Raw genomic sequence first — 20815 nt, 5'->3', positions numbered from 1 at the left:
TGATTACTAGTCCAATGCTCTAACCACCAGGCTACCCTGCTGCCCCGCATGTCACAGGGGACTTGAGTAAGATGCCCCAAAGATAGCTAAGTGCATTTCATTTGAGGCTTTATTAAAAATATGATGTTACAGAATCTCTTTCAGCTAAATTAAGAGCATACAGAGCTGTCAGGCTACCCTTTAGCTCGTTATTGCTAATTAGTCCTAGGTGAGTAATTAGCTGCACATTCTTCTAAGTGTTGTGTAAGATCCTTTTCTGACTTCAAACTAAGAGCGTGATAATTGGCACTTTCCTCGCTGTACATTAAATGCTACCCAGTCAACGGTCATCAAGATGTTCCAAGAGAAAGAATCAGACATAATGAGAGCAAGGTATATAAAAAAAAGTTAATTCTTTAATAAAAAATACATTTATACATTTGAGATCGTCAGCATTAACTTGCATTTGCCCTCTTGCACAATTCCGAACACCCAGGGGGGAAATCTACTGTACAGCCATGTGAAAATAAAACACTTTCTGGGAAAGTAAATTGGTACAGGTACGTCGGATTGAACTAACAAACCAACAAAAAGGTAGTACAACCATAAAACATTTAAAAAACATGAACAGGAGAACATTATCTTGGGTAATAATACCACAAGGACGCTTCAGTCCTTCTACAACTACAGCAGCTTGGTATCAAATATATCAACGGTGTAAGACATGGAACTACAACATGGATTTTGATGTATATCAAGTTCACAGCAATGGAAGCATTCTCTTTTTGTCACGGCTGGATGGCCTTGACTGTTTGGAAGAGGATAATTATTATTGCGTACAGAAAGTTCTACAATGGCTGTGTTCCAAACCAAAAACGTGTACCCTTTACCGCAGCCCTTTGAGGATTGGCTTGCATAAATCTTTACGGGAGGATAGGTAAGACAGATCGCCTCACTCTATTAAATCCTGCAATAGGCTATGTGGCGTACTGTCAAATTGATTTAACACATCCAGACCTTATCTGCGAGGGCAAACAACTGAAAGAACAGGGCAACGAGACAAAGTTTGAGTTTGTAATATGAGCAAAGTGTTTATGAGACAGTACACTGTGTTCACAAACAGACAACGGAGAATGTCTAGACAGTCTGTTTCACACACAGAGACAGGCACAAACCCAGTCAAACGTCCAAATTGGTACAGTGACTACAGAAAGACCGGGGAAAGACCAGCCTGCAAGCCCGCTACACTGGTAGGAGTGGTCTACTTGGAGTCTGCCAGTTTAACTGTGTTGGTCTGTGCTGGAATTTTAACTGATTTGAGGTCAGTTTTCAGGCCTTCTCAGGTAAGACTTATTTACATATTGGAATCAACTATAAAATATCTTAATGTTCAAAAACATCATTTGAATCATAACACATGGAAAACAGCAGGTTGCGTGCAACCATTGCAGAATCTCTGCTCCAATGGTCTATGATGTATATAGAGGATAGCACAGTATAGAAAATACATCGAAAATAGACACTCACATTTTACATTACAGTTTGTTCTAGGTTTTGAGAGGTCTGCATACTTTATTGGCCGAGTCTAATCCAGTATTGTGACATTTTGGATCTTGCATGTGCTTGATGTGAGTTAACAACGAGGGCCAGTACTGACATTTCTTCCCCTCAAAATTCTCTGCAACCTATTGGTGCTGACTAAAGGTTTTAGCTCCTAATAGTTGAGGTAAAGACAAGTTACTAGGGGCTATTGTCTCTGCTCGGGGAAATCTTTGTCCTGGAGCACTGGCAACGTTCTTAATTAATTATTTAAGTATCAATGTGCTTTGAAAATAAGCAAGCCAGTGGGCCATTTTCAACAGTAGTTTTGTGTGGGAAAAGTGCTTTAGAGTAGATAGTGAGGGAGTACAAAAAAAGAGTCAGGTGTCAAATCGTTCTGTTCACCAGTAGGGCACGATTAAATGGACATTTGGAGTGGATCAAATTAATAGCACTTAGAGCCACAAGTGAACTCAATTCAGGGGGAGCACATTCTAACATAAACGGCTTAACTGATCAAATAAAAACAAAACATCTCAAGAGAGTTGAACATTTTCAATATGTCCCCCTTTTCAAACGACCGGTTCAAAAGCAAAATATATGAAAGAACAGAGAACTAAAAAGAAAAAACACCACATTTCAGCACATTTTCGCTGCAAATATATAAACTCAAAACATCTGAACTCTTCTTATATATAATATACTGTATGTGTGCATAAAAAAGTAATTCCTCTCCTTAATATAAATCAAATAGAACTCCGTAGAACAGAACATAAAAGAAGGAGTCCACTTAAACGTGGACCAGATGCATATTGTTTAGTTCTCTTTAATGTTTGTTCTCTCCTTCCAGGTGGGCTTTTTGAACTTTGACCTCTGCTGAAACTCAGTAGAGCACCTTGGGAGGCCTGGGAAGGTGGGCATCGCAGCAGAAGGATGCTGACAACCCGAAAACAAAGTCCCTATCCAAACTGAGGAGCCTAACACAGCACACATACAGTAGGGGTGTAGGGGAGTGCTTTGGCAGAGGAGAGGTCTACTCTTCTACTATGGTACTGCCGTTTCTGTTGATTTTCAAAGGGATGCAAATACGACCCTGATTCATATAAGTTAGTAATAACACAAAGGGGTAATCTAAGTTGGTCTAATGTGGCAGTGATATAACTGAATTGGGTAGACCAGCACCGAAAGAGGACATTTTTTTCTTCAGTGCTGAGTTATAGGTAAGGGACCAGCAGACAACATGGTCCCTTCAAGAGTATGGTTCCACTCCTTGCGTTCTAAGCAGACTTCCGCTCCTATTCAGTGTTAGTGCGGGTTAGCTTCCAGGTCCTCAGTGTGGGCAAGACTGCATATTGGATGCATCTGCCAAATCGTAACGGAGAGACGGGAGCAGACTCCGCCCCTTCAAAGACCGCTGATGAATGAAAGGAGTTCTGAACGGACTCAGCCGTTGCTCCTTGTGACATCGGTCACCGCCTGCAATTGGAGGAGAGGTTTTTATTGATGTTTCGAAAACAAATCAAAGTAAATTCACAATTCCATCTAGTTTATTTGGTGCTAGATTAACGTGAGTCAATACAGTTGAAGTTGTGGATAGACAGAGTATATCAGAGGTCATAGAGCTGGACCAAGCAGCAACACACAACTAACTGATTCTTGATTAGTAGAATCAGTGTCTTGTACCAAACTGAATAAAACTGACTGAGATGGGGACTACCTTGACGTGTCCAATAAGAAAAGTTTATTTACATTTTTAATTTAAAAACATTTTGTAACAGTGAGTGTGCCCTACTGAAACATGCCTGCTTGTTTGGAGCAAAAGCCTGCCCAGCAGGGTTAGGTTCTCCTAAATTCTCTAAGTTCCATGGGGTCCCTATTTTACCTTTGCCGGACGGAGCCGTAGGAGTCCAGGAGCTGAGTGCTGGCCACCTCCAGGTTCCAGTCATACATCTCCAGCACCTTGAGACACTCCGTCCTGGTCTTCAGGCCAAGACAGAAAAGCTGCTCAACCTGAGAGCAACAGGATCAGTTACAACTCACCATCAGAACTTATGTATCCATCATCAGATGTTTCAATACCGTTTTTAAGCTAGTGCTGTTCTCTTTGCACAACGTCCTAAAGAAAAATGAAGTCACACAATCTACATCTACAACTGCCTGTTTACAAATCATTGAGTTTTTTTTGCATGTGAATATTTTTTCACAAGTTTACTATTTCTCCAATTGTGGGTCAACTCATGCTTTTTACACACAACTTCCTAAGGCTCAGATCTAATTATTTACTCTTGACTTGTAGAAGGTTTACTAGGGCTGTGGTAATCACTGGTATAATAGACCCTTTATACACTATTGTGCCCACTCAAACTGTGCCGTGATCAGATTTTTTGCATCTGCACGATCCTTTCCAGTATGGTTTCAGCAATTAAGGTGGATGTGTAACCAGGCCAACAAAGTACAGCTCTATAGTGTGGCAAGGTAATAGTGTACTACCGCCAAGGGCCCCTACCTTGAGGTAGTGCACAGCTTTCTGCACGTTCCAGTTGTGGTTCTGGAGGGCTGTCTGACACTCCTCTATAGTCACGCCATGGACCGCCTCCTGCAACTGTGGATGCCACACAAACAACAAATCAGGTCAATGTTGCTGCTACACTGACCAATCAGCTCGGCAGACCTCTGCTGTCAATCAAAACAACATAAACAAAAACTTATCAAGAGAATGAAATTATGCATTTTTGAGTGTCTGTCATTCTTTTGGTGTGAGTGATTGGCTACATTGTGTTTCTCTACCCTTATCCCGAAGTGTGCACTCATACACTCCCCCTCATGGATTTAAAAGGAATAGACTGGTGTGAGGAATATGGCGGAAAGTGTCTGCAGCCATCCTTGCACCAATCAATGCTGTTAAATGCATGAGGGAGTAAATGAGTGCACACTTTTGGAGAAGGGTAGTGAATCAGATTGCAGTGAGTGAGCGCTTTAATTAGGGATGCACGATATATCGGTGAACATATCGGCGTTTGGGACTTTCGTCAAATAACACAGTTCTAATATAGAATGTTGTGTGTTCTGAATTTGCACGTGCAAGCCAAGTGCCACCACTAATCAGTAGCACTGTCAAAGCTGTACAAAAAAGTCTGCAGCAAGCAACCACCGGCCACGAACGACGTGTTTACAATACGGCGTTGGTAATAAAGCATTATTTGTTCGAACGCAACTTCTGGGGTAGCTAGCTAGCTTTAGCTTGGTAGCGTTAACTAGCTAGCACCAATACAACCAACCTGAAAACAAGGACTCCTTGTGAGTAAGTATTAGCTAGGTAGCCACTTGTTGTTCGCCTACTGGAAATGAACTTCAGTTCATGAAAATAAATAGCTAGCCAGCTACTTAACCCTGTTGCCCAAAGCTAACGTTATAAGCAGCCAGCTAGCTTCATCTTGCTAGTGAGGCTCGACCTGACCGAGTTATGTGTTGTGAAGCTAGCCACAATAAGGATTAGGCATAATAGTGGAATTTGCGGTTTGCCTTCAAAATAAAAGTACATATTTGAAAGTGTTGCAGAATGTTACAGTAGGCGGAATCATCATGACATATTTACGCTAGATAATGTTAAACAAGGTTGGAATGTGACGCAATGAAATGGGGTATCAGTCTACTCGCTGACACCCACAGAACTGTGAAGAGTTTATGCCAAAATTATCGTTGTAGCGCTTATGGCGGGACTGTTACTGTAAAATCACCTCCCCAGTCAGCCTATTGTGTGTATTTACATTCATATTGCGCTGTACAGCTTTACCTAAGGATTGGGGAAGAAATGGGGTATCAGTCTACTCAATACCCAATATATATTTTTCCCCCAACGTCCTCAGAGTTATCAGTCTCCAAAACATCCACGCAGTATTGTTTTTCCTTAGGAATAGTGTTCAATACACAAAGGTTGCCAATAAATGTGGCTAAATTCACAGTTGCTTCAGAGTCCCGCAATAAGAGCTACAACGCTAATGTTCTCTGGGTGTCACGGAGTAGACTGCTACCTATGGATTGTGGTTCAATGACATGGGGTAAGGCTGTACAATGAAATAAGTATGCCCCTAATGCAATTCTAAAGTATAATACATCCAGTGTGATTTCAAAATAATTTTGTCAAATTAATAAATTGTCTTGTTGATTTTATATAGAAATATTCCAACCTCATTTAGCATGATCTATTCAATTATGGGATAATTCTACTATTTGTATTCATTTGCATCACTGTCAAAGACCCACTTTTATTTTGAAAGCTAACCGCAAAGTCCGCTATTGTGGCTAATCTTTATTGTGGCTATCTTCACATAGATGGGTCCGACCACCATTAATCAAAAAAGAACCGTTTTATAAATTAGGGTTATTTTAGATGACGACACCTAGCTATATATTTAGCTCGCTAAATATAGCTACTGGAACAGTAATTTCGTTTTGCTATGTTTTTGAGGAAGAACATTGTTGGCATCCACGAACTAGCTAGCTTTTTTAATGACCAGCACTGTAGGTGCACGAGACAACTTTACCATTATCAGCATACTTATCGACGAATCGTTGTGAATTTGAAATACGAGTGATACTGTAATCAATGTGTAATAACTATATAAAAAAATGTATGAACGCATTAAATTATTATGTTATTAACGTGTTGGTCAGTGTGGTGTGTGTGTAACCATTATTTAACGAGGCAAGTCAGTTAGGAACAAATTCTTATTTACAATGACGGCCTACCACGGCCAAACCCGGACGACACTGGGCCAATTGTGCGCCGCCCTATGGGACTTCCAATCACGGCCGGATGTGACACAGCCTGGATTCGAACTAGGGACTGTATTGACGCCTCTTGTACTGAGATGCAGTGCCTTAGACCACTGCGTCCATGTGTGTGTGTGTGTTAACTATTTGACTGTACTAGAACGCTTAAACTGCCGCATTTTTTTTATATCGGTTATCATTATCGGTATCGTTTTTTGGGGTGCAAGGAAACTATTGGATATCGGCATTGGCCAAAAATGTCATAGCGGTGCATCACTATCTTTAATGAGTGAGAGTGAGTGACTGACTGCTTTAATCCAGTCTCCCTATTGATCCTTTTCCAAGGCCTTTTGCGCAGTATATCCATCACCCAAGTGGTCTCTGTGCACAAATTATATATTTGGTTGTTATACATCAATTGCAATTTGGTTACAGTTTGTAATATTGAATTTCAGTTTAGTGAGGAAGCAATCAATCCACCTGTAAGGAGTAGATGCAAGCAAGCAAACAAAACAGTAAGCACACAAACAGTGCCTAAACAGGAGTTAATGTTATGTAAAGATTGGTCAAGAATTGCCTTCTGTTGCCCTCTCCTGTTCAATGATGGCACATGCAACAACAAAACAACGGCTGCGTCTGAAATGGCACTCTATTCCCTATAATGTACAGTATTCATACACCTTGACTTATTCCACATTTTGTTGTGTTACAGCCTAAATTCAAAATTGCTTAGATAGATGGGTGAGAAAAAGTCTACATACAATACAAAGTGAAAACATGTTTTTAGAAATGTTTGCAAATTTAAGTATTCACACCCCGGAGTCAATAATTAGTAGAACCAACACCTGGATTGTGCAACATTTGCTTATTATTCCTTTCAAAATCCTTCAAGATCTGTCAAATTGGTTGTTGATCATTGCTATACATTTTCAGGTCTTGCCATAGATTTTCAAGTAGATTTATGTCAAAACTGTAACTCAGCCGCTTTAACTCTTGGTAAGAAACTCGTGTAGATTTGGCCTTGTGTTTTAGGTTATTGGCCTACTGAAAGATGAATCATCTCCCAGTGTCTGGTGAATCAGGTTTTCCTCTAGGATTTTGCTTGTGCTTATACAGTGGGCCCTCATTTAAAAGTTGCATCATACAGCAGCACAGCTTGCGGGATGCTGCGGAATGTTATGGCATGTTGGCGTGCATGAAGTCATAGTATTTTACGCTCAGCCATTGTTGCCATTAATGCTAGTTCGACCACCAGAGGGGATCTTGGAGGGCGTCTTCATGAAGCGTGTTGGTGCTTGCTTACTTTTCCATATAATCCTACAGAGGTCCATGCAGGTCAGATGCTTTGATTGCTATACCCTATCCGAAAGAGCATATGCCAAGGTTTTTAATTAACCTAGTTTTGCCAAACACAAATTGTTTTACAGATTGTCTCTCTTTCAAAATACGTTTTCATAGAATAATCACAGCTACATGCCTACTGATTACAATCAGTAAATACAGATTTGGGGAAAATATCTTTTTTAATGTATTCTGTTATATTCCATCATGTTCATATTGTAACGGGCTGGGGAATATAAGCATGTGATGTCTGCTAAATTAACAAGTCCATTTCATTGACATTGCGCAGCCACAGCCTCAGCTATTATAGCACAGATACATACATGCTATTCTGTTATTTTTAAATAAATTGTCTTAGTACCATTTTTTTATGACCTCCTTATACAAAAAAAAATGATTTCTTTGTAATTGTGTATATTAAATAATTTATTACACTGGTGGTTATTGGTAGGCTACTCATCGAGTCCCATCTATTCTACTGTTAATATCCATATTGCGCAGTAGACCTTCATGGTGCTTGGAGGATGAAATGCTCAGGAAGTTTTAGTGTTTCACCATATTTATCTCTATGTAGGCCTACTGCTAGAGTGGAACATAAATATTTAGGAAATGTCAGGGACAGGTGGGTTCAAGGTTTTTATTAAAATTAAGTTATTGAAATTACATGGAGCTGTAGGCCGAAGAATCCTGTTTACTGTAGCTGTTTTAACGTAACTTACTTATTGGCATAAGGGCCTACTACAATATACAGTATATCAATCAAATCATTAATTTGGGCACGTCGTTGCACAGCACACCAGTCATCCATGTCTTTAAATACAGTCAAGCATTTTAATTATAAAATAAAATAATAAAGGGTGCTTTGAATAAACTGTCGGGTAAAGCGAATGAATTCACAAATGCAATTGACTGTTTGTATATTGGCTGTACGAGACTTTAAAACCTTTTTTTGTTAGAACAGACCATATGGGATCGATTATCCATTTGTTTGCAAATTATTATTTTATTGTTTTGTTGTTTATACTGTTAGAAATTCTGCTTAATTAAATTGATTAATATTATGGTGTTTCAAGAAAAACAGAAATGCATTTTACAGTAGCCTATGTTGGCCTCATGGTTTCCATTAGGAAAATATGGTGCTGTACACCGTGACCGGTTGGGAGCAGGCCTAGGCTACTAAGCGACAGAGTGAAGAGCAAAACAATCCTAACATTTCCACAGCCTAATTGTAGGCGAATCAATATCCAAATGGAGATGTAGTGAAAATAAAAATCGGATTGATTTATCAAGACCACTCCCCATGCTTGTCTCAAAACAGCACCAACCGGTGCTGAAATAGTTGACCACACACTGGTAGGCTATTGCTTCAAATCCTATTATAACAATTGGATTACTTTGGGTATTTCAGTCAGCAACAATTTGTAGGCATTAGCCTACTTTATTCAAATATTTCCATCATTCAGTGATATTTATTCCCATAGTAATTAGGTTAATATAGGTTCATTAAATAATCAAAAGGAAAAATTGGATTATTTATTAGCCTAGTGGATATAAGTATTTTAGGCATATCATGTGAGTTAGGCCTCATTCCAATTCATTGTCAAAAGCGCAAGAGATACTGTTGCATGACAAACAGATGCTGTTAGATTACAATATTATTTTTCTGCCCATTTGGAACAGTGTAAACAACACTAAATAACTGAAATAATACCAGAGAGTGTTCTAATGAGAAAAAAAATGTAAAGCCTTTAATACAGAATAGCAACAAATAAAAACAGATGGACTTGTGAAATTGCTTTATCCAACATTTTGAAGTTGCATGAGGCTTGGTGATCACAGATTCACTAGGATATTAAAAACAAACACTCAAATAGGCAACAGATGCTGGAACAGAAACATAGGGCTGAGTGACTCACTCATTCCTGGCTTTTGTTCAAAATAAGTTATATTATAATGTAGGGTTAAAGACACATTCTTTGTGATTGTGTCTCTCTCCTCTTGCTACAGCTCATTTCGTTTGAATTATGTGGATTATAATACATTTATATATTTGTAGGGATGCTTTATTTGTTAGGGCAAATCAGGTTTGTGATATTGAGTTAGACATATAAAACTTTAGATGACTTAAACCTTGAATACATTGCACCTTTGCCCTTTTTGGCCATTAGGCTACACCCAACTCTGACTGACCGCAGCATCTATCGGTAGTCTAAACTGTGGCACAAATTGGGGGATTTTTCACCGCTAGCCAAGCTATTAGACTATTAGCCTAATTTCATCTGTCAAACAGGTAGGAATACCTTTCATTTCTTAAATAGAAGGAAATATGCTCAAACACAAAGCCAACTTGCTGTTAGTAAAGTCTAATTAAAATGAAGACGGTTGAAATTAATTATGCCTACCTGAATTTGCCTACTTTCAGTATATATGAGCTGTCCTTTTCCGATAGATTGTGCTGCGGCTGCTGCTTCAAGTTACTCAAATCTGGCTTATTGTGAGGTCAATAAATCTGATAAATACATGAATGGGCAAGAAACATATTGTTTTTAATAAATTCAATTATAGTAGTAGGCAGCTATCAAAGTTGAACACCGGTCCACCTTCTCATCTTCGCACACTCCTTCTCAAATTGAACAGAACATAGGCCAGTCCATGAGCAAGATGGTGCATTTTTTGGACTAGGCATAATCCCCCAAAAAATGAAATCAGAATAAACGTTTAACTCTACTTTTGCTGCTATAACAGCCTCCACTCTTCTGGGAAGGCTTTCCACCAGATGTTGGAACATTGCTGCGGGGCCTTGCTTCCATTCAGCCACAAGAACATTAGTGAGGTTGGGCGATTAGGCCTGGCTCGCAGTCAGTGTTCCAAATCATCCCATAAGTGTTCAAATGGGGTTGAGGTCAGGGTTCTGTGCAGGCCAGTCAAGTTCTTCCACACAGATCTCGACAAACCATTTCTGTATTGTCCTTGCTTTGTGCACGGGGGAATTGTAATGCTGAAACAAGAAAGGGCCTTCCCCAAACTGTTGCCACCATGGTGGAAGCACAGAATCGTCAAGAATGTCATTGTATGCTGTAGCATTAAGATTTCCCTTCACTGGAACTAAGGGGCCTAGCCCAAACCATGAAAAACAGCTCCAGACCATTATTCCTCCTCCACAAAACTTTACAGTTGGGCACTATGCATTCGGGCAAGTAGCCAAACCCAGATTTGTCCATCGGACTGCCAGATGGTGAAACATGATTCATCACTTCAGAGAACACGTTTCCACTGCTCCAGAGTCCAATGGTGGCGAGCTTTACACGACTCCAGCCGACGCTTGGCATTGCGCATGGTGATCTCAGTCTTATGTGAAGCTGGTTGGTCATGGAAACCCATTTCATGACGCTCCCTACGAACAGTGCTTCTGCTGATGTTGCTTCCAGAGGCAGTTTGGAACTTGGTAGTGAGTGTTTCAACCAAGCACAGAATTATTTTTAGGCGCTATGCGCTACAGCGGTGCCGTTCTGTGAGCTTGAGTCCATGCAGCTAAACTTTACTCCTAAACTTATTAAGGCTTGCCATGACAAAGGGGTCGGATACTTATTGAGTAAAGACATTTCAGCTTTACATTTTTAATACATTTGTAAAAAAAAAAATATATATATATATATATATAATTACACTTTGACTTATGGTGTATTGTGTGTAGGCCAGTTACAAAAAAATTATTCATGTCATACATTTTAAATTCAGGCTGTAACACAATGTGGAAAAAGTGAATGGCGTGTGAATAATTTCTGAAGGCACGATCTGAAGGCAGATTGGGATTGGTGTCCGAAATGACACCTTCTTCCCTATATAATGCCCTACTTTTGGGGATGGGGTGCCATTTCAGACGCAGTCAAACTTTCATCAATTGATCAAGAGCACAACAATATTATATTCAATTTAGGTGTTTATTGCAACTTAACCCACATACTTGCCTTTAGGAGTGGTATTCCTAGAGCTTACCTTAAGACTGTGCCAATGACATGGGTTGGGGGCAAAGATGTACTGTATTAGTGCCGCTCGCAATTGTACGCTCTACACCTGATTTATGGCTAGCCCCAGGTAGAGAACCTCTTGGTATGGTATGTCAATAAATGTCCCCTTTCTCTCTCTCTCTCTGACCCGCTTGCTGTATATCTCTCTCGTTCCTTTCCACCCACTCTCTTTTTTTCATCCACTCTCTCTATCTCCCACTTTCTCTCTCTCTCTTTCCATCCTCCTCTCTTGCACTCTCTCTCTCATTCTCTTTCTTTCTAGTCTGTACCTAGGGAACCGAATTTAAAACTATTGAGGACATAGTAGCTGAGGAATGCTGATTGTATTTGATTGTTGTCTTACTGTGATTAATTAACCCTTGTGAATTAAACCCTGGTCTCAATGGATATTCCCTGAATTCAAAAACAAAACAAATACAGTGCCTTGCGAAAGTATTCGGCCCCCTTGAACTTTGCGACCTTTTGCCACATTTCAGGCTTCAAACATAAAGATATAAAACTGTATTTTTTTGTGAAGAATCAACAACAAGCGGGACACAATCATGAAGTGGAACGACATTTATTGGACATTTCAAACTTTTTTAACAAATCAAAAACTGAAAAATTGGGCATGCAAAATTATTCAGCCCCCTTAAGTTAATACTTTGTAGCGCCACCTTTTGCTGCGATTACAGCTGTAAGTCGCTTGGGGTATGTCTCTATCAGTTTTGCACATCGAGAGACTGACATTTTTCCCATTCCTCCTTGCAAAACAGCTCGAGCTCAGTGAGGTTGGATGGAGAGCATTTGTGAACAGCAGTTTTCAGTTCTTTCCACACATTCTCGATTGGATTCAGGTCTGGACTTTGACTTGGCCATTCTAACACCTGGATATGTTTATTTTTGAACCATTCCATTGTAGATTTTGCTTTATGTTTTGGATCATTGTCTTGTTGGAAGACAAATCTCCGTCCCAGTCTCAGGTCTTTTGCAGACTCCAGCAGGTTTTCTTCCAGAATGGTCCTGTATTTGGCTCCATCCATCTTCCCATCAATTTTAACCATCTTCCCTGTCCCTGCTGAAGAAAAGCAGGCCCAAACCATGATGCTGCCACCACCATGTTTGACAGTGGGTATGGTGTGTTCAGGGTGATGAGCTGTGTTGCTTTTACGCCAAACACAACGTTTTGCATTGTTGCCAAAAAGTTCAATTTTGGTTTCATCTGACCAGAGCACCTTCTTCCACATGTTTGGTGTGTCTCCCAGGTGGCTTGTGGCGAACTTTAAACAACACTTTTTATGGATATCTTTAAGAAATGGCTTTCTTCTTGCCACTCTTCCATAAGGGCCAGATTTGTGCAATATACGACTGATTGTTGTCCTATGGACAGAGTCTCCCACCTCAGCTGTAGATCTCTGCAGTTCATCCAGAGTGATCATGGGCCTCTTGGCTGCATCACTGATCAGTCTTCTCCTTGTATGAGCAGAAAGTTTAGAGGGACGGCCAGGTCTTGGTAGATTTGCAGTGGTCTGATACTCCTTCCATTTCAATATTATCGCTTGCACAGTGCTCCTTGGGATGTTTAAAGCTTGGGAAATCTTTTTGCATCCATATCCGGCTTTAAACTTCTTCACAACAGTATCTCGGACCTGCCTGGTGTGTTCCTTGTTCTTCATGATGCTCTCTGCACTTTTAACGGACCTCTGAGACTATCACAGTGCAGGTGCATTTATACGGAGACTTGATTACACACAGGTGGATTGTATTTATCATCATTAGTCATTTAGGTCAACATTGGATCATTCAGAGATCCTCACTGAACTTGGGCTGAATAATTTTGCACGCCCAATTTTTCAGTTTTGGATTTGTTAAAAAAGTTTGAAATATCCAATAAACGTCGTTCCACTTCATGATTGTGTCCCACTTGTTGTTGATTCTTCACAAAAAAATACAGTTTTATATCTATACGTTTGAAGCCTGAAATGTGGCAAAAGGTCGCAAAGTTCAAGGGGGCCGAATACTTTCGCAAGGCACTGTATTTTTCAGAATGTCATTCCAGAGTGTAATCTTTTAAATCAGCTTTGATGGATACTTGATTGGTTGAGAGTGTTGATTTATATTGATTGGTTAGAAAGTTTTGCCCATTGTTGCAAAAAGTTCAGGCGTGTGTGTGTCTGCGGACCACATCTCAGTACTTGAATACACTGCCCTGCTGTGGTTTATTTACATCATAAAAGTCCAAAGTCTCTATAGCCAAGCCTTTGATTTGGCATCACAGAACAAAATTACAAACGCAGCACAAACAAATACTGCAGAAAAATCCTAAATTTCTTATTTCTACTTTTTTGTATACCTTTTCTTGTGTTCTTCATTACTCAGTCTAGTTTTTGTAATATAACAGTAGTGATTTCCTCCCCCCTTTGATTTTGTGTATTAGGCCATGTTCTTTCCTGTGTTTGTTTGTTATTGAAAATCAAATCAACTTATTACTGATTAAAAAATAAATAATCTGAGGCTGGAGCCTTTGGTACTACTCACCATCTTGACCCCGTCTGCTGTGGTTCCCCCCTCTGCCCTGCCGGCTGACCCGTCAGAGCTGACCCTGGGCAGGCTGATGGAGGACTTCATGCCCAGCCGAAAGCCCAGGCTAGTGTTGTTGTTGGAGGAAAAGTTGGGCTTGAGGTCTCCCCCCTGGTTCTGCGGCTGCTGGTTCACCATCATGGGCCTGACTGTGGCCGTGTTGGCCTGCCGCCTCTCCTCACATATCTCACCGCTGCCACCAGTCGGCACATTTTCCGCTTCCCTGAAGAAGCGGTCGTAGCGGTCCAGGTAAGGCGGCCTCTCGGGCAGGAGGTAGTAGTGCGTGTTGCTGATTTTGCGGCCGTCGCGGACAATGGGCAGGATGCAGGGCCCCTTGGCCAGGTCCTTACCCTGGGCTTGTGCTTGGATGACCTTGGGTGCGGCATATTTGGGGTCCAAGGCAAAGCTATGTGTGGTGGGCATGAGTTTCCCCGGGGACGTGGAGAGGTAGGATCCGTATATTGGCGGAGGAGGGGCACTGGGGAACACCATTGCCCTTTGCTGGGGGGAGCCCACCTGTTTGCCCATGGGACTGGGGGTGCGCGAGCCCGGCTGGGACAGGGGGTCCCGCGGGGGGATCTGAGGGGGGCGCTCCTGGACTTCCTCAGAAGCTGGAGTCAGGGACAGGGAGAGGTCACCGGACCAGCGGGTGTAATCCCCCCTTTTGACAGGGCGAGGCGGGATGGGTACACGTGGAGGGATCTGGGGCTTGTCCTCAGAGAAGAACAAGATGATCTGGCGGTGGACGTCCATTGACTGGAGGCCGGAGATTGGGGACAGCAAGGGGGGCTGGGGACCTCCTCCCGTGGGCACATTGAGCCTCCTCATGCACTCCTGCTGGAGCTCCTGAAAGATCTCAGCTGACTGAGAGAAGGATGTGGAGGCCAGGCCCTGCTTAGAGGGCAGGAAGAGGTTGTCCTCCAGGGGTTTGTCGGCTGCACCGGCCATGGCCTTCTCCTCACCAGCCGGCAAGGTCTCTGTGGGGCTGTGGCTCTCACCCATCCCCCCCTGCTGCTGATTCAGGCAGTTGATGGAGCTCACCTCCATGTCCTCCTCGTCCTGCGCCACGTCATCGTACGCAGGAGGTGGAGGTAAGGGCCGGGCATCCCAGTCCACCACTGGCGTGGGGTGTAAGGGGCGGGGCAGCGAGCGCCACGAGCTCTGGGTAGGAGTACGATCCAGAATAAACTCTGCGTCCAGGGCCAGCTTGGCCAACGAGGGCACCTGGAGCTCCACCACCGGGGAGGGGGAGGGGGAGGATGCGGCTGGGGGAACCTCCTCCCCAAAGTCAATGAGTGACACATCACTGGGGGTGTGGCCTGAGCCCATAGTACGGCCCCCCTGTTTGGAGGCGGAGACACATGTGGCGGGTTTCAGCTTGAGGCCTTTGATGGAGCCCGCTTTCAGTAGCGACAGCCCCTTGAGGCCTGAGGCGGTCAGCTCCTCGTCCTCAGTCACCGAGTCGTAGCACGGCTCTGGAAAAACAAACAGACAAATGCAACTTAAAGACTTTGGCAACTAATGACTTTGGCAACTTTACAATACTTCTACGCCGTAACTGCTCATTACTCATGTAGCACTGTAGTCCATCCACAATGCTCCAACGGTCTACCTTGAGTGATCAACCTTAAGCCTGCCTTTGATGCAATATTAATTTATGTACATAATGAATGACTCTGTAGTTGTCCCTGAAATGAAAAGGTAATAATCCTCAGTGTGTCTATTTGTAATGTGTGGATATAAATAAATTGTTTCCATTTCATACATTGTACATGAACGGAAACAAACAACATCTTACAGAAAAGATTAGAATATTTTTGGTGATGGAATCATACACAAACGTTAAAAACAACCATAACATTTATTTTAAGCCAGGCTGCAATATACAACAAGTTTGTCCACACACGCTTAATTCCTCAACTCTCTGGTTAGGTGTTAACCACTCAATGCACAGAAACCCAGACTGCACACCTGTTAGTGAGAGAGGTGGAGAAACAACAAGGTTAGGGAGGAAGAAGAGAAATGGAGTAACTGGGAAGAGAAGGAGAGAGAAAAAGGGAGGGATGGGGAGAAGAGGGAGTGAGAGAGAGATGAGAGGAGCAATTGCACATGGTGTACCTTTGAAGACTGGAGCTAGGAGATAACAGAGAGGGCAGGAGCAATGGGTGAGCTGGAGTGAGACACTACACTTACTCTTGACAAGCACCAACGGCTGGGGGGGACAAGTAGGTGCCTCCTCTGAAAATGCCACCACCAGAGAGAGAAGGAGAGGGGTACAGGAGAGAGCGATAGAGGGAGATCACAAAAGTGTGTGAAAGAGAAAAAGAGAGGGCGGGAGAATGGAGTAAATAAAGTACAACCACGAAGACGGACAATCAAATAAAAAGCAAAAAGGGACGAGTACAAGTCAGATTGGACTCATTGTGTAAACAGTCAAGTTCAGAACAGCTCAACCAAAAAATATCAACCCCAAAAAAGATAAACCATGAAGAAAAACATGCCGTTGTGACGATAATTGCTTGAGTCACCGACAAAAATGTAGCATGGTAGGTTGTTTAGGCATGGGCCACTCACTTTTTGCTCGTCCTGGTAGCTGAGTGGGCCGGGCAGCATTGAGGTCCAACCCCAAGACATCTGGTGGGTCCATGGGGTTCCCTAGATACAGGCTAGAAAGAGAGAGGGGATGAGAGCGAGAGAAAAAAAGATTTGGAGGGAAAGAGAGAAAGTGGGTGATAGAGAGAGGGGATGAGAGAGATAGCGGATGAGAGCAAGAGAAGGGGTAGAAACGAAAGAGAGAGAGATGCAGCAAGCGAGTCAGAGAGAGAGGGGACATTTATTGATTTACCATACCAAGAGGTTCTCTACCCGGGGCTAGCCATAAATCAGGTGTACAGAGGCTCGCCCCAGGTTTCACATCTGCTTATCCAACCCTGGGCCATGTTCAGTTGTCGAACATTGCAGATAGAAATTTCATGAATAGACAGTAATATGAATAATAGTCTACTGTCCTCTAGTGGTAAAAAAAACAACTCTATTTTTTTGCCAAGGCTGTGGGTCCTGCAAGTGTAACAAACAATTACAAAAAAAATTGCACTGTAAGTGGCACATATCGCTACAAGTAGATAGAAGCACAAGTTCTGAGGATATGTCTTACTCGTCGATGCGGTCCGGGAATCCCCAGCAGCGGTGTGGGTCTGTGTCTCCATGGCCTGTGTGGATGAAGCTGTGTTTGAGGGGTCTGCTGATGTCATGGGCCGACAGGCCTGCAACCGAGGTCACCACGTTCCTGGGGAACTGGCCCAACTTCAGCGTGCGCTTGTTCTGGCCCCGCCACCAGTAGTTCTCCGCTCTGAGAAAGAGAGGGAAGTGGGTGGATGTACAGGTGAATGTGAGAAAACATTCAGGTACAGACAGACACACACAGGTGGGTGCAGATATATACGCATGGCACGCACGCATCCACCACAAGCAGGCATATAAACATATAGACATAAAAATAGGCAATAACAAACTATAACAAAACGGTTCTCCCCACTCGTTTTGGTAAAAAGCTGAGGGATGGGGCTGGGGAAACTTAACCACTCTCGAATTAATAGAGGGAGCTATGGATGCAAGGACTGACCATCCATGATATCACAATTATAGTTTTAACCATGTTTTGAGGCTATAGTGTTTTATAGTGTTTGTTTACATTTACTTTGTTTACAAACATTGGAGATAAACAAGCTTATATTTTGGGTTCTGATGGGGTACGACTGTTGAACTAAAAATGTATGGACAAAAAGTATGTAGCAACTGCTGTTTGCCCCTTTAATGTTCTGTATAATGTCATGTGTTATGCTTTGTGTGGACCCCAGGAAAAGCAGTTGCTACTTCAGCAACAGCTGATGGTGATCCTAATAAAATATTAATATTATACACACAGGCAGGTTGGATAAGCAGTTGTGAAACCTGGAGCGAACCACTGTACACCTGATTTATGGCTAGACTCGGGTAGAGAACCTCTTGGTAAGGTAAGTCAATAAATGTCCCCTCTCTCTCTTTCCTTTCTACCCGCTCTATTGATCTCATCCGCTATTCCTCTCATCCTTTCTCTTTCACTATCTCCCACTTTCTCTCTCTCCCTCTTTCCCTCCTCCTCTCTTTCTAGCCTGTATCTAGGGAACCCCATGGACCCACCAGATGTCTTGGGGTTGGACCTCAATGCTGCCCGGCCTACTCCACTACCAGGAGAGCTAAAAGTGAGTGTCCCATTCCTAAACAACCTACTATGCTAAAGTATTGTCTTTTGTGGTTTATCTTTTTTGTGGTTGAGCTCCCTCTTATTCTGTCTTTTCTAAACTTGACTGTTTACACAATGAGTCCAATCTGACTTGTACTCGTCCCTTTTTGCTTTTTATTTGTTTGTCCGTCTCAGTGGTTGTACTTTATTTACTTCATTCTCTCTCTTCTTCTTCTCTTTCACACACGCATACTCCCACTAACACAGACACACTACCAAAGGCATGCAAGAAGTTGCAGACACATGCACATACACATGCATGCATAGAAAAACACAGTGACAGAATATTGATTTACAGTTCATTAGTTGATCACACATACCTGCCCTCGATGATGGTGATCACGTCATTGACCTGAATCTGAAGCTTGTCGGACTCTTCAAAGTCCTGCAGCGCGCACATGTCTGTTGGCATGGTCTGGAATGGAATGGACACACACATACATACGCACACAAACACCAAGTTTGAGTACGTTTAACTAACACTACACCCCAACAGTGGGGCACAAGGCATAAAAATGTTGTCATTTGGTCCCAAAATCTACATATCTACACTGATGTATCCCCCCACACGGCAGGGAAGCCTAGTGGTTAGAGAGTTGCACTAGTTACCGAAAGGTTGCAAGTTCAAATCCCTGAGCTGACAAGTAACAAATCGGTCGTTCTGCCCCTGAACAGGCAGTTCACTTTTCCTAGGCTGCCATTGAATAATAATTTTCTGACTTGCCTAGTTTAAATAAAAAATAAAAAACACACACACACACAGTGAAATGGGTACCTCGAGCAGGAACTCCCTGAGGGCGACAAAGGTGGGCCTGTCATCAGGTTTCTGGGCCCAGCACTGCAGCATGACATTGTAGATGTCCTGGGGAGAGTCCTCTGGCTTAGGTAGACGCTCACCCTCCTTGTCAATCTTGTGTAAGATCTGAAACACATACACAAAATACTTAAATTGAACCCACAATGAACCATTGACATAAAACCCTAAAATATGAGTATTTTTTATTTTGTGGGTGTGTATGCGTGTACCTGGCTGCCATTGAGGCCCAGCCAGGGCTCCTGTCCGTGGGTATACATCTCCCACAGCGTCACCCCGAACATCCAGGTGTCTGTGGCGTGGGAGAATGTCCGCGTCTTCAGGCTCTCCGGGGCACACCTGGAGGTGGAGGACACACACAGCAAACACAGCTTAAGAAGGTGATGAGAAAGTGGAACAAACACACACTATGCATAGCCACATCAGGGCCTTATTCCCCAGGGCACAATGTTGTAGAATGTTCAGATAAAAAATACTTTACTTAGAACAAACATGTCTCATGCATGTAAAATAACAGAATCATGTCCGCTCTATTCGTGGCATTCTATCTGCAACGTCAGACAACGTTTGCCTACTGAATGTGGCCCTGATAACACTGACACACAAATACACGCCAACCTTTCCTCCTCCGGTGGCAACACACACACTCCCTTTCCCACTGCACTCTCCCCCTCAACCACCACCCCCTTTCCCCATCCCACTCACCACGCGAACGGCACCTTGCGGTGCTCCTGCATGACGTAGTGTTCGTGGTTGTTGGGCAGCGCCCGCATCAGACCGAAGTCGCCAATCTTTACCCTCTGGGCCGACGCCAGCAGGATGTTGCGGGCGGCCAGGTCACGGTGGATGAAGCGCCGCTGCTCCAGGTAGGCCATGCCGCACGCCACCTGCACGGCGTACTGGCACAGCATGTGGATGAGGATGGGGCCCTGTGGCCGAACGCAGCGCAGGCGCGAGAGGAGGGAGCCAAGCGGGGCTAGTTCGGTCACCTGGAGAAAGAGGGTGTGTTGTTAGTGCTGGGCTGGAACAAAACTGTAATGTCTGTGAGCTCCCAAGAGTTTAGAGCAGTGTTTCCCAAACCTCTTCTCGAGTACCTCCAGGTATTTGATTTATTCCTGAGCTAACACACAAAATTCAACTAACGAAGCGCTTTTGTTGACTGATTGAATCTGCTACCAGTCTGGCAATATGCAAAATAAGTAGAACAGCTGGTGGGACTTTAAGAGAGGTTTGGGAAAGCCTGCTTTACAGGGAGTGGTGCTGAGGAGAGCGCCCGGGGAGGGGTAAGGATGTGACAACAATAACATTATTGGTCGACTCCAAACACAATGTACTCCACATCAATACAAAATAATACTGAGGAAGTACTGGGAGGTAATGACGCAGAGATGAAAAGAACAGAGCGTCATCAGCCCTTATTTATGTCCTTTGTCTCAATCGCTCTGTCGGGTGTGGACCGGAGGCCTTGAGATTCTGCCCTTGATATTATTTAAAGGGTTC

At 43.0% G+C, this 20815-nt stretch overlaps 1 protein-coding gene and 1 long non-coding RNA gene across 3 annotated transcripts in view; one reads left to right on the top strand and one right to left on the bottom strand.

Moving 5' to 3' along the window:
• Nucleotides 1–373: 373 nt before the first annotated feature.
• The window catches only part of LOC135516445 (activated CDC42 kinase 1-like), a 112815-nt gene continuing 92373 nt past the window's right edge, over nucleotides 374–20815 (bottom strand). The window contains exons 6-16 of one of the 2 annotated variants that reach the window (XM_064940774.1): nucleotides 20021–20304; nucleotides 19528–19654; nucleotides 19277–19423; nucleotides 18822–18916; nucleotides 17374–17568; nucleotides 16794–16885; nucleotides 16413–16457; nucleotides 14178–15694; nucleotides 4025–4120; nucleotides 3401–3528; nucleotides 374–2994 (exon numbers count right to left, since the gene is read on the bottom strand). In XM_064940774.1, coding sequence (XP_064796846.1) covers nucleotides 2988–2994; nucleotides 3401–3528; nucleotides 4025–4120; nucleotides 14178–15694; nucleotides 16413–16457; nucleotides 16794–16885; nucleotides 17374–17568; nucleotides 18822–18916; nucleotides 19277–19423; nucleotides 19528–19654; nucleotides 20021–20304 — 2733 coding nt within the window. In that variant the 3' untranslated portion in view covers nucleotides 374–2987. The remainder of the gene's footprint in view (nucleotides 2995–3400; nucleotides 3529–4024; nucleotides 4121–14177; nucleotides 15695–16412; nucleotides 16458–16793; nucleotides 16886–17373; nucleotides 17569–18821; nucleotides 18917–19276; nucleotides 19424–19527; nucleotides 19655–20020; nucleotides 20305–20815) is intronic. The other variant, XM_064940782.1, reaches the window with a different exon arrangement.
• On the top strand, nucleotides 927–4123 carry LOC135516460 (uncharacterized). The gene is made up of 2 exons (XR_010451931.1): nucleotides 927–1322; nucleotides 2369–4123. It is a non-coding gene; the product is annotated as an uncharacterized LOC135516460 (long non-coding RNA).

Source organism: Oncorhynchus masou, chromosome 3, assembly GCF_036934945.1.
Source record: "Oncorhynchus masou masou isolate Uvic2021 chromosome 3, UVic_Omas_1.1, whole genome shotgun sequence".
NCBI lineage: Eukaryota > Metazoa > Chordata > Actinopteri > Salmoniformes > Salmonidae > Oncorhynchus > Oncorhynchus masou.
This window is presented reverse-complemented; position numbering and strand designations above follow the sequence as displayed.